The 15,056-nt window shown below is 36.4% G+C and overlaps 1 protein-coding gene across 13 annotated transcripts in view; it reads right to left on the minus strand.

Annotated features, from left to right (window-relative positions):
* Positions 1-970: 970 nt before the first annotated feature.
* The window catches only part of PROM1 (prominin 1), a 161,415-nt gene continuing 147,329 nt past the window's right edge, over positions 971-15,056 (minus strand). For 4 of the 13 annotated variants that reach the window (XR_010091245.1, XR_010091244.1, XR_010091243.1 and 1 more), the window contains 7 exons: positions 12,161-12,253; positions 10,767-10,882; positions 9,265-9,288; positions 8,781-8,849; positions 7,506-7,603; positions 5,633-5,669; positions 971-1,519 (listed from right to left, as the gene is read on the minus strand). Coding sequence is in view for 8 of the 13 variants with exons in the window: in XM_063457796.1 (XP_063313866.1) it covers positions 5,651-5,669; positions 8,781-8,849; positions 9,265-9,288; positions 10,767-10,882; positions 12,161-12,253 (321 nt within the window). In the remaining 5 variants the exon portion in view is untranslated. The other 9 variants (XM_063457801.1, XM_063457803.1, XM_063457802.1 and 6 more) reach the window with 7 other exon arrangements.

A 15,056-nucleotide genomic window follows, 5' to 3' on the forward strand; every position in this document is an offset into this window, starting at 1 on the left:
AAATGTATCTTTCTAAATAATTCACCTATTGCAATTGTACGAAAGGTATTACATTGGTTTTAAATATTGCTGCAAGTGTCACTTAATATGTTCTAATATTGGCACGCAACTTCATTTTATTACAATGACGTATGTGCCAACAAGTCACACGGCTAATGGGGTAAATGATAGTAAACCTTTTGGACTTATTGCTCAGATAAAAGAGCTGTGTATTTGTAACACTGTTTAGATAAAATACTAGTATAGGTTAATAATGATATGTTCTGTGAAGTTTATAATGAACATTGATCTTCTAGAAACGTGTGGTATGTTTAAGACGGGCACTTATTTCATATTTATATAAATTTTAAATGACATCGGATGGAATATTGTATTATATCAATATCCTTTAAAAGTGCAATCGAGGCTATACATTACTGATAGTGACCTACGAAACTTCATACGGTCTACAGGCTGGCTGTGCATCATGGGAAATATTGCTCATGAACATTTGTAGTTTTTAAGTCAATACTGATACAGGCTAACAAATGTGTAAATGTTTCTTTCTATTTGTATTTGGTGTGTGGGTGTTTATGTTGATTGGTATTTAAGGGAATTATTATACGTACAAAATAAATACATAATAGTTTAGTAAATATTGGTCCTATAGGTTTGCACGGTGTGAACCTCTTTATATTTTTTTTTATAGGTTATATATATACGTACTATTTCAATTTGAGTAAAATGAAGGATAGTGTGGGATTGCTACACTAAATTTAGAATTGCAAGTGAATGCCCTAACACTATCTTGAACAATTATACTTCATTAGAATAAAAAATTAGGAGGACATCATCTAATTTATTTTATTCGGGCCTTATTAATTTTTCCTACACGCACTTTTTCATTCTGATTTGTCACATGATTTACGAGAGACTCTTACCTTAAGTATCCTGTATTAAGTGTTAACTAGAATTAGAATATTAGAATTGAATATGTATTTTGGATACCTAGGTTTATCTTTCTTTCCCAAACAAGCAATCACACAAAATGATTTTCACAGGAGACGGCGTTCATGCTTTGATTTGAACGTTATAAATTAAATAGAACAGGAGACCAAATTGTACTAGACAGTTTTATCTAATACTGACCGTGAATTGAGATGGGTAGGTGTTGTGATTTTAAGCAATCATACCATGTACGGAATATGTATATCAAAATAAATAGTGGATATAATAAAAAAAGTTATTGTTACAAAAACTATGACTAATGTAAACACTTGTAATTAACCCCATTGTTCTGCTATGCATAGCATTACTCTTGACAGTGAAGGGATTAAACGTATTTTGTCGGAGGTTTGTGTCATTACGCCTATAGTCCTTGTGTCCATTGTAGTGAAATGATTCCGTGTGGATGGAATAAGTGAATCCTCGAGATTCCATTGAGGAATTTTAGATGCCAGGCATCAATGTGCCAACTGTACAAGGTGGGAGCAGGAAATGGAGACAGGAAGGACACAATTTCACAGCTTAAATCCTGCACCTGTAATTATCAGAAAAACAGTTAACGCGGTTTATGAATAAACAAACAAATAAGAATACAGTTATGCTATCAAGTGGCTTTGTTTGACATGTCTTCTGGGATTTAAAAGGACAAAAAAAAGGGATAAAAATGGAATGGCTCACGTCGCAGTATGCCAACTAAAGGCCCCAGTTTTTTTAAGAATAATGCTTTTTTTACACTTAATATGGTAATTAATCAACTATGGTTTACTATTGTTTTAGAACATTGGTGCCCAAAAGATAGATCCCTAGATTTTTAGAACTACAACTCTCATGATGCTTTGCATGTCTTGAGAATGCCTTTAGAACAAGCTTGTCAAACTCAAAGTCTAGCACGGGCCAAATAAACAAGGTTTAAGTTTATCTGGGCCGCAAAAAAACAAACAAACTTAGGTTTCTTTTGAAAAGTACAGTATAAACAAAAACCAGCATCCCCCTCTACTAAACTCTACTCACTGACAGACACACACAGACAGACAGACACACACTCACTGATAGACACACGCACACTCACACATTTACACATTCTTGTACACACTCACATCATTCCCTGGGGTCCAGTAGGAATCTTCTATCTGGAGATCTCCTTTCTGTTCCTCGCGCACAGTTTAGTGATGCTGGGTTCCGGGAATATAACGTCATATTCCAACACCCGGCATCCCTACAGACGGCGCGTGCGAGGGAGCAGTGAGAAGTAGGAAGCCTGACCCCCTCCAGCGACCTCTCCGAGCCCCGGCTGGGTACATTTTAGCAGAGTAGGCACCTACAATGTGGGGAGAGCAGGTGCCTACTCTGTTTTAACACCAAGCATGCACTCGCGGCTCGCAGGACCGGAAAGAGGTCTACTGTGAACTGCGAGTTTTGCTGTAGAATGATAAAAGCATCATGGAAGCTGTAGTTTTAAAAAAATCTGGGGATCTACCTTTTGGGCACCCCTGTTTTAGAACATATGATTCTTAACCTGGGACAGAGTGGCAGCCACGCAGAAAGACTGTGTCTGTAGCCCTACGGCAGCCAGAATTGACAACGGACTCTCCATTTCAGTTATTCATTCTACAGAGAACATAATGCCCAAGGGTCTAGTGAAAATGAGTTTCTGAAAGATACCAGGCATAACTTTGTTCTGAAAGGCTGGTTTTCTGACGAGTGTCCGACCTGTGTGGCAAATTACTGTTTATGGCTACATCTGTCACAATTATGCTAATAAACCAGCATAGGCAGACTATGCAGTACAGAAATAACAATATAAAAAATAAACATAACTTGATGTATAAGCAATATAACGAGTCCCAAATAATCTAATCTAGACAAGATACACCAAGCACTGACACACTATCACAGAATTATGTAACTTAACAATTAAACAAATATCAGAGATGAATCATATTAGTCCAAACAGGACAATTTAAGAAAAACACTAATAACATTTAAAAAAAAAAAAAAAACACCCATGGCAATTATTACGGTATTCTACCAGATCGGAGGTAAACTGTCAAATTGTCCTGGCATATTAAAATAAGATTCCACAATAAACAATAAGCATTTATAATACGGGATATACAAATAAATACAAAGGCAGGACAAATATACATGAGATGACTTTCAAAAGGCAACAAAATGTTTTCACTTTTAGTATCGCATGTTTTAGCAAGTAACCTCCTTGTCCTTCATCTTTGCTCTCAAGGCAGCAACTAACAGAACTGTGTGAACTATCTGTTACCTGTTGTCATTTGAAATTCTTTTTCTTTCATGTATATTTGTCCTGATTTTGTTATGATAATGTGACTATTGCATCTGTTATAGGATGACGGATTCTTTCTCTTTACACACATGATGCAGCTGTATATGTAAACTTTAGGATCACAAGAGAAATTGGGAGTATTAATAATATCATATGTTATGGTAACAAAAAAATCTCCCAGACAGATAAATGTAACTTCCTGCATGTTGTTATGTTGGTATGACAATCATAATTGTGATTGTGTCACTTTTAATACTGGGAAAAAAAAATGCAACTTAATAGTGTACTGTGTCCAATCTGTGCAATTAAACAGAAAAATAAGAGGTACACCCCCTAGTAATGACTGTTAAATTTTGGGTCACTACCAGTTTGTCTATGATTGCAGTGTTTCTCTTGCGTCAAAGAAATACAAATAGGTTGCAATTTCTATTCCCAAAATATTAAGAGGCGTGCACAGAAAAAATATTTCTATCACACCTAACATACCACAAAATCTTATAGCTAGGATAGCCTTATGCCTATCCCATGCATGCTTAAACTCCTTTACTGTGTTAACCTCTACCACTTCAGCTGGAAGGCTATTCCATGCATCCACTACCCTCTCGTTAAAGTAATACTTCCTGATATTATTTTTAAACCTTTGTCCCTCTAATTTAAGACTATGTTCTCTTGTTATGGTAGTTTTTCTTCTTTTAAATATAGTCTCCTCCTTTACTGTGCTGATTCCCTTTATGTATTTAAATGTTTCTATCATATCCCCTCTGTCTCGTCTTTCCTCCAAGCTATACATGTTAAGATCCTTTAACCTTTCCTGGTAAGTTTTATCCTGCAATCCATGAACCAGTTTAGTAGCCCTTCTCTGAACACTCTCTAAAGTATCAATATCCTTCTGAAGATACGGACTCCAGTACTGCGTACAATACTCCAAGTGAGGTCTCACCAGTGTTCTGTACAATGGCATGAGCACTTCCCTCTTTCTACTGCTAATACCTCTCCCTATACAACCAAGCATTCTGCTAGCATTTCCTGCTGCTCTATTACATTGTCTGCCTACCTTTAAGTCATCAGAAATAATCACCCCTAAATCCCTTTCCTCAGATGTTGAGGTTAGGACTCTATCAATTATTCTGTACTCTGCCCTTGGGTTTCTACGTCCAAGATGCATTATCTTGCACTTATCCACATTAAATGTCAGTTGCCACAACTCAGACCATTTTTCTAGTTTACCTAAATCATTAGCCATTTGGCTTATCCCTCCTGGAACATCAACCCTGTTACATATCTTAGTATCATCCGCAAAAAGACACACCTTACCATCAAGACCTTCTGCAATATCACTAATAAAAATATTAAAGAGAATGGGTCCAAGTACAGATCCCTGAGGTACCCCACTGGTGACAAGCCCAAGCTTCGAATATACTGCATTGACTACAACCCTCTGTTGCCTGTCACTCAGCCACTGCCTTACCCATTCAACAATATTGGAATCCAAACTTAAAGACTGCAGTTTATTGATAAGCCTTCTATGTGCAACAGTGTCAAAAGCCTTACTGAAATCTAGGTAAGCAATGTCTACTGCACCACCCTGATCTATTATTTTAGTTACCCAATCAAAACAATCAATACGATTAGTTTGGCATGATCTCCCTGAAGTAAACCCATGTTGTCTCTGATCTTGAAATCCATGTGTTTTTAGATGTTCAACAATCCTATCCTTTAACATGGTTTCCATTACTTTCCCCACTACTGAAGTAAGCCTTACTGGCCTATAGTTGCCCAACTCCTCCCTATTACCTTTCTTGTGAATGGGCACAACATTCGCCAACTTCCAATCTTCTGGGACTACTCCTGTTATCAATGATTGGTTAAATAAATCTGTTAATGGTTTTGCTAGTACACCACTAAGCTCTTTTAATAGCTTTGGGTGTATTCCATCAGGTCCCATTGACTTTTTTGTCTTTACTTTTGAGAGTTGAAATAGAACTATGGAGTTACATGGATCAAACCCATATAATATTGAATCCATTCTAGCAGCAACGGGGCACCAGATGGCCTGTGTGCAGTGAGGTTTGTATAGATACAGATCTCTACTTTGTGCAATGTGCAGATAACACACACAAAGCCAAAGCTACATTTTACATTTTAGGTATTATAGGTATTGTTTCCCATGATACATAGCCAGGACATGGAATATAGCTGATCACATAAATAGACCCCAAACATCAGACAGCTCTGAACTATAGGGATGCATTTGCCAGGAGCCTCAGCTTCAATAGCCCCTACATTATTAAACAAATACCCCTTTAGAAACACCTGCATGTATTCCATTTGCTTTTTATAGCATTTTCTTACCACTATCTCCTGTGTCTGTTACCACTGCTCAATAGCACTGAAGAGGAAAGAAAAAGAAAAGAAAAAGGAAAAAAATATATTAGGTCATCGTCATCGTCATGACTATACAGTTGTATTAATAATAACTTACCAGGTTAACACAGAGATATGTGTGAGCAACATAAAGCAATGTTAAGGATGGATTTATGTGTAACAAAAAAAAAAAAAGACATTTACATTGGTTAGGAACAGAAGATATAAAAAAAAAAATACATTAAACACTGTAATTAAAAGATAAAAACAAAGATCTCATAGAGCATAACGCCTGCAGTTGTAGAAGGATAGTATCATACAAAGACATCCACCCGATAAACTCTTTAGATAAAGGAATAAAGTTTAAAATATGCAATTACAAGTGCTTACCATGGGTGTAACATTCTCAACACTCAAACATTCTCAACCAGAAAATAGAAATAAAGGTAAATGTAAGCATGATGGCACATCACAGAATAGAGATAGTTATTAATTACTGTCCAAATGCAGTGAATGAAGTTAAACTTATCTTGATTCATTTAAATACTGACTCTACAGTAGATTGGTTTGATATTATTTTTTTTATATCAAAATGGTTTTATTTTTCTGTGTTCATAGCAGTCTACTCAGGTCACTCTATAAACTAGGATGACCTTAGGGCTTTCTATCCAGTTGTCCTCCAACAGTCCTGCAGAAAGAACCATCCAGTTGGATGAGGGAGCAGGTATACCAATCTAATGTTTTAAAGAAATTCTATACTCCATCTTCAAAGAGGAAGATTAGCAAGCGGTAAGAGCACTAGCATATCGTACGAGTTATCACAAGTTAGCAATTATTTCTGTCAATGCTATCAATAATGGGCACCAAACCATGTACAGCAAGAAAATTAAAATATTAAAAATGAATTGAAGTCACTACCTTATGCCAACAGCCAGTGCTACCCCAGACCAAATCCCCTTTCTAAACAAGAGAAACAGAATGGGGTATCCCCGGACCTCTATGGAACCTGAGGGTACCAGGTATTGGTCCACACTTATTAAGAACAGAAACAAAACAAGTAGATAAAATCCCTCATAATGGCTGAGTTGGGATGGGGGAACGAAAACAACATATCTCTTCCAAGAAATACAGTGACAGGTGATGGCTTGGCGAGTAGTGTTCTTTATAAAGTTATTGGCCAATTATTAACCGAACCCTTGCTCTACCCAGTTACTGCCGGTTCACAAGGCTTTGTCAGACCAATGTGAGACAGATTCAACATGAGGCACTAAATATGATTATATCTCCATAGGCATCTACAAAAAAGATGGCACACCGTTGCAGGTCCATCTAGAAAGGCTACTAAGCATTTCCAAATTTTCATCTCAGAAGGGCAGAAGATCATTAAAATATACAGAAATTAGATAGCTTGTATACAAAGCAAGTTAGTGATACATTGCGATAGTCACATATCTGTATGAATGGGGAAAAAATATCAAGGAGTACAGCTCTTCAACATGAGTGTGATTATTTTTATATAATTATTTCATAATCTAACAGTCAGGATTTATTTTTCGGCGTGCAGTGAGCACAACCGGTCAGATACACTGTCAGTACTGAAGAAGGTACTGGATTTATACAGCTGACATATGATATAAACCATACGCGGTGACTAGACATCTATATGCAGAGTGTAATTAATGTATGGTCACATATAGTGGGTGTACTGTACATGTTTCATTAACATGCACTCAATAATTAAACATGGTTTGTTACCTCTATGGTAAAGCACAAACTCCATACATTTAGCGTCTGCCCTCGGTTAATTAGACTAGAGAGTACTAGTGGAAGCTGAACAAGAGATAGGGGAGATTTAGAATACCTTCGCACTCTCAAACCATTGGTGGCGCACCTCAATCATCTTGATGTGGTGGGGCAGATGCACGGGGAAATCTATTCAATGTGTCATATGAAGAAATGCTATTCGTGCAAAAAAAAAAAGTCAGAACCATGTTATAAAAAACAATTAACGAGCAATCTGATGTTACCAGAACCTAAATGCCTGTTGACTCATGTTGACAAATGTCTGTATATCTATCAGTGTAATGCTTCCTTTCTGTAATGATTTACTCTATGCCAAATCAAACAACCTAATAAACACAGAATGTTTAAAAATAAAAAATAAAAAAAGCAATGCAAACAATCTCTTCACATCAAACGCTGGCAGTAATTGTTGTTGGGTATTACCGGTCAGGTTAATTAATTTAGTGCAAATATAATGTATACAATATAAAAATTAGTAATCTCTGGGGTGGTGATCTATAATTAAACCTTGACTTTTACTGCCTTGAAAATATAGCTCTTCACAAATAGTGCAGGATATGCAATAGGAACATTAATTATGGATGGAACTAACGATCTAGATTAATCAACTTCAATCAATCCCATCCCTCATGCTCTTGTTGAGACAGATAATTTTTATTAAATGTCAAAAATATATCTGTATTATTTGGGAGAACACGTCTGTCTAAGCAGAGGATACAATAATACTATTTTCTAATGCATGCATTTTAAGGTTTAAATAAAAATGTAAACAGCCTAGAGACAGGATAAGCGACTTAAGATGAGTTCATGAACAGCATGCATGGAAAAATATTAATAACCAATGTTTGTTAGAGATGCTAAATTTGGATGAGGCTCTGAAAAACAAAGCTTTTTTTTCAAATGAACAATGCTCTCCCCTACGAGTTACATTGAAAAGCATTGTTCTGTTAATGCAGCTAAGACAAATCTATCACCTACTTCTTATCCAGACATTATGTGGGCAGTATAATGGATTGTCTGGAATAACATGAATACAGGTAGGCTTCAACTACAGTCAAATCAGCTTAGGCCCTATTGCATAAATAACTACACACTCATCTCTCCCTATCTAGATATTGATATACACATAGTATATACAACTGGAGGAGTCATACCAGGCGTAGCAAAGTGTCAACCATGACATAACACAAATATCTTTTTATGATATTAAATATTTAGGGTATGTGATGAATGCCACATGGATTAGTTTCATGCAATAGAAGAAAAGCATGCACTGAATGAACTTCAGAATATATTGCATTAGGAGGCTAAAAGTAGCTCTGACGTGGATTACCTTGTTATAACAGGATTGTGAATACCATACAAAATCTCATTATGATAACCATTATTACCATTTTCCATACTGCAACAAAATATTTAAAAAGGAAAAAAAAAGTGTATTAACATGTCACAAACGTACAGATAAAAAAAAATAATGGTTACAAATGGAGATTAAAAAAATTAAATTACAAGAGTGTGATAATGAAAAATGATGCGTCAAGTACAAAACCATTAAAAGTTTTAAAAAAGTGTCATGCAATTACAAATTTTAATATTTTATAGAAAATAAAAATCGGTAGAATAAGAATTTGAAAAAAACGTGCATATTGGTAGGAAAGTAGTGCGCTCTGATTAAGTTATTAATTAACTGTCAATCAGGCACTCACTTATATACATTAAAATATCGTTGAAATGCAATATAACCATTCCATGATTTTATAAAGTTGTATGTTTTTTAAAGAAGAAATTATGAAATATTAAATAAAAAAATGTCTTACTTTTTCATTGGGATAGTTTCAACACTACAAAATAGAAAACAAATCTCTTAAAACAATAAACAAATGTGATGGATCTTATTCAATTAATTAAAATATGTTTGTTAGGATTGTCATGTATCTGGTTATGTTTACCCCTGTAACAGAAGTTACAAGAATCAGGAGAACCTGGGATTAAATTCTTATAGCACCTGTGAAATTTGGTTTTTCTTATGTGGATGATTCAATGAATGAAAAGATAAAAAATAATGTACAACAAAGCAAAAGGAAAATAATCCGGAAAAATAGTTAAAAATGAAAACAGAACAAAAAAACATGAACAAAATAAAAGATAGGAGTAAAAATAAGTTTAAGTGGTAAAAACAGTTATCATAAAGTGAAATGCCAAGTTCCTGAGACAGAGGCACTGCAGATAAAAAAGGAGACACTTGTTAAGAAGGTGCCTTAATGCACGTCACACTTTGATAGAGGAACTGTCACTTTCCATGATATAATAGAATATTTTAATATTAATATAATATTAATATTATGTTTACCTATCCCATCTAGGTGTTTGTGAAGTCTGAAAAAGTAAAATGATCCCAGAGCTATGTGCTTCTCTCTTCACCACCTGCCAATCATCATTAAAAATGTTGCCCTATCTTTCCCTTAAACACAGTGGAAGAGAAGTAACAGTTATGTTCTCTTTGTCGTTTGCACTGTGAGCTCTGGTTGTGTTTGGTCTGACCTTGTTTTTTTATATATATATATATTTAAAATAAAATGGAGCATCACATGAAAAAAGATGACGCAGTTTATAGGCGATTACACTGATTTGTGAAGTTTTATAAAGAGGAGGTGTAATATTCAGAGAAGTGACAGTTCCCCTTTAATTAGATTACTGAAACAGGGTAATTATTTCTATAAATCTGTGCAGGCTTTATGAGAACATCATCACCAAAAACAAATCAGATCACACATAAATTACAGTCTTTCAAATCTTTCAAAGCTGTTTTAAACCACTAACAAAACTCAGGTTTTGGCTATGCCGAATGGCCATAGTGTGTTTTGCTGAACACGGTATCTCTGGATGCTAACCTAGTCTATGCCTAGAAGAATGCTAATCTGTGTTACTTGCACTTTATTCCTTATTTTTCCTATATATGTTATTATATTTCACTATATTATAAAATGTACTTACATCACTGGGGAATTTTGCTAATGCTTTCCTTTCTATAACTTCACAATTTTTGGTTGATCCTTTCTTAAATAATTCTATGTATGCACAAAATAACTTATTTGCAAATTATTTTGCCTCTCTAGCCTTAGTAAACCTCTCCCGTGTAATTTCAATTCCAACTTTTTGGCCAACCGAATTATTTCACAAAAAAAGATAAAATAATCAGTTTATACACATGGTATAGCATGTGTATTTTGTGTTGGGTGAATATCTTATTCTATCTCTTATTTTATTCCAATGGAATTCTTCTTACAGTATTATACAAATGACATATTTAAATACTTACTCATCATAAACGTCTTCTGTGTCCATTCTGCGATAGAACTTTGATAATTTAACAGCGAAAATGATAGCAGGAATTAGGAATATAGTAGCTCCTCCCAAGCCAAACCAAAATGAATTCTAAATTGGAGAAAAAAAATAAAAAATAAATATTGCAACAAACATTAAATTAATAGAAGGAAAGCATTTTCTACGTGAATAATAAACCTGATAGAAAAATAAAAACACAAAAGAAACAAACATAAAAAAAAAACTAAAAATAAACTATACTTTACTATACCTTAAAGTTTTTTCATTTGCACCTAAGATTCAGGTTAATTTTAAATCGCGGGTATAAGAGATTAACAAGATTCTAAGAATCCTGGTCCCTGTCTGTCATATTTCACATGAACTGGATGAATCGATCTTATTAAGATGCGCATCTATACCAAACAATTCCCATCGGACTCCTACACACATTCCCCATATCCCTGAGATACTCTTTATTTTTTTATAAATTTGCTTGGAATTGGAGGACAGCCTGGTTTGAAATAAATCAATCCTGTACTATAGAAAAACAAAGGCCTTGGTCTACCTGAGTCAGGATTGTATTGTTGCTCAGGTCACCCCAAGTAAGGTATGGATACCCAAGGGGAGATGGGTGTACCAAGCTGTATTGCCATACTGTGCATATTTCAAGATTTAAACATTTATGCAAAAAAAAAATATGTTCCCTCACAGTTGATCATAAAAGAGGTGCGTGACGATACCACAACAGCCAGTGAGAGAACGCTAGTGAAATGAAAATGGCGTATACCGTGCCCAAAGATTATACGTACATGAATCTTCAGATGGTATGATACTTTAGACCTCAGAATTACAGAAAAAAACAATAATAGTGTAATACAGTATATTAGGATACAAATTAGAATGTTAGTACTATATGAGATCCACTCACATTTGATTGAGCTATCTAAGAGCTATGCTGTGTTGCACGTGAACGGTACAATCCCGTCTAAGGATATTTGGTGATGTAGGCAGTGAGAGAACGCTCTATAGGCACAAGATTTAAAAGACCATAAATGTCATATTGTACTGGTGGAGGGCATGAATTAGGATTGTATATACGAATAAGGTTCTCTCATTGGGGAAATCAACGAGTGAGTGATAGTCACCAATGTGATCAGCCTGTAATTTAGAATGAAACATGCAGGCAGGAAACAAAATATCAAATTCATAATCCAACCATATGAAGTCTAATATTTTTTTTTATAAAAGAAAAAAAAGTTTAAGATAAAGTATAAAGAAAGCACTTGGCAGCACTTCTAATTTATGAAAATAAAATATTTTCCAAACATATTTAATCAAACATATATGATTAATACTGTAATTATAAAACATAACAGTATTATTTCTTACCACAGAATCTACTAAGTAGCTGCACAGAAATACATCTACTGCCGTGTCAACAACATTCGCAATGGGCTTGCATCCGGCTACATCCAAGGCTACCTGGAAAGACAGGTGATGCATGACAATGAAAGTGTTCCATTTTGCTAATGGCAGAATGCCATAACATTTATAATCGATCATGGAAGCGTTGCTGTAATATGAACATCTTTGCTTGACATCTGCATCCTTTTCATGGTACTAAGCTTACCGAACACAGCTGTCAAGGATAGCTTTGATTTGCAATGTGTACCGTTCAAGTGGAATTACACATGCTGGGGCAATCATACACATTTCAGAACACACTTCATGGTGTTTGCCAAATAACCATTTACTAATAAAGACCAGTAAATTAATAGATCACCTATAACACATAATAAGGATTTCAAACTTCTTTGGGATGACTATCTGTGGTAAACAGAAAAGGTTTTATGTATGCAATGTATATTGGGACTGAGGAGTTTACATCTACTTCATAAAACATAGATATACTCTGTAGGACCTCAAGCATTATATAGTATATCGGACTAATGAAAGCATATTGAAAATAAATTGATTATTTACATTTAATTCCGAACATATTCAAATATATGCTTATATAATGTTCATATGGGCATTACACCCCAGATTGTGTGCTTTATGGATAGATTGCAAGTCCCTGCAGGCTGATTTTGTAAACATGCCTATTTCAAGGCTGTCAACCAGATAAGCAGTGGAAGTAAGTGATTAGTTATTTTAGATGGTGCCCCACCTTTTATTGGATTAGCTAGTCGCTAGTCCTTTCTTATGACAAGGCTGCTTGCTGTTTAGTAGACATGCTGCGAGTAGGGGCAGGAGGGAGGATTTAACAAGACTAAGCATTTTTACTTAGTAAACACCAAAATTATGAAATTTTCTTAATTTTGGTTCTTTCAGTTTCTTAGTAGATAGCTCCCTAATCCTGGTGGGATTGTCATAAGGATATCAAAAATGAACTATTTACTAAATATAAATATAATAAAAAAATGAATAAACAAACAAGCAAACGAAATTTGGTTTGGACAAAACTAAATTTTTTTGCCCAAATGTGTTCAGACGAAACAAAAAATTCAGCGGCGCCCAAGTCTTGTAGAAATCAGTAGCTCAAAATTACTGACTAGTTTTCATGGTCAAACCAGATTTAATATGTCTGTACCACTGGCGGATCCAGGGGGGGGCAACAGGGCAATTGCCCCCCCCCCCCCCTTCGAGAATCCGATGTTCTCCTTCTCCCCTGCCGGCTAATGCAGGGCTGGCGCTGTCCAAGCGCCAGCCCTGCAATGTGCCTTCATGGACCGGAGGGGAGATCAGAGATCTACCTCTCCGGTCCACAGGCACTGTTTGCTGGCCGCCGGCAGAGGAGGGAGAGAGAGAGGACCCGGTGGAGCTCAGTCTGCAGCTCCTCCAGGTCCTTCTCTTGCGAGCACGGAGCGTTGCCACGGCAATGCTCCGGATCTTGCGAGAGTGAACTCTAGCCCAGGGATTCCCCACCGGACCACCAGGGATCGAGAAATGCCCCCCCTCCTCCCTAAACAAAGGTAAGAAGGGAGGGGGGACATTATGTATATTTTAAATACATTTAAAAAAAATCATTTTATCAAATTTAATTTTTTTTTTAAAAAGCCCCCCCATCCTTATCACACACACACACACACACACATTGCCCCCCACATACATACACTGCCCCCATACACACACACACTGCCCCATACACATACACTGCCCCATACACATACACTGCCCCATACACACACACTGCCCCATACACACACACTGCCCCCACATACATACACTGCCCCCATACACACATACACTGCCCCCATACACATATGCTGCCCCCATACACATACACTGCCCCCATACACACACATTGCCCCACATACATACACTTCCCCCATACACACACATTGCCCACATACACTGCCCCCAATATACACGCATTGGCCCCCCACACACATACACTGCCCCATACACACAAACTTCCCCCATACACACACTGCCCCCCCCATACACACATACATTGCCCCCCACTCACACTGCAACGCACACACACACACTGCCCCCTAACACACACTGCCGTCCTCACGTACACACTGCAACTTTCACACACACACACACTGCTCACACAGTCCTTCTTACACAAACACACACACACTGCACCTCTGCTCCTATGCCCTACTACAGCCCCATTTCCAAGCAGACCTCAGGTAAGTTGTCAAACTGTTCTTAAACAGTTTGACTACTTTCTCTGGGAGGGGGTCCCGGCACTACTGGCACCATAACCACTACACTGAGCTGTAGTGGGTATTGTGTCTGGATTATTTCTCTAAATAATCTGCAAGTGCCCCTCCCGAGGTCAGGCTCTGGATTCGCCACTGGTCTGTACTGCGTCCGTCTACTTCCACTGATACTGTCCACCCCTTAGCTCTTACGATTTTGACATATGCAAAAAATAGAAATAAAACTGTGTCTGTTCCAGGTCATTGCAATAGTAACTCTATAGAATATTGGAGGTTTGCTTAGTCACTGCACATGTCACTTGCAAGTGTTTGAGTAAGTTTCGCTTAGCATTTGCATATGCCTAATTAACCAAATTTCAAAGGTATCTGTTAATATATCTACCTATATCGATCTATATAAACACACACACACAACACAATTCTTATACATAGGATTTAGTGCCCAAAGGGAAACTGTGACTTCTGTGAGTAATATTAATGTTATGTTTACTTATCCCTATATTAAACAAATACGTATTCGTGAGAAAAGTATAATAACTGCATAAATCCTCATTACTTTATCCTGCATCGTTATAAGCTCTGTACTTTGAACCTGGCAGTCAGCATAG

This window comes from Pelobates fuscus, chromosome 6, assembly GCF_036172605.1.
Source record: "Pelobates fuscus isolate aPelFus1 chromosome 6, aPelFus1.pri, whole genome shotgun sequence".
Lineage (NCBI taxonomy): Eukaryota > Metazoa > Chordata > Amphibia > Anura > Pelobatidae > Pelobates > Pelobates fuscus.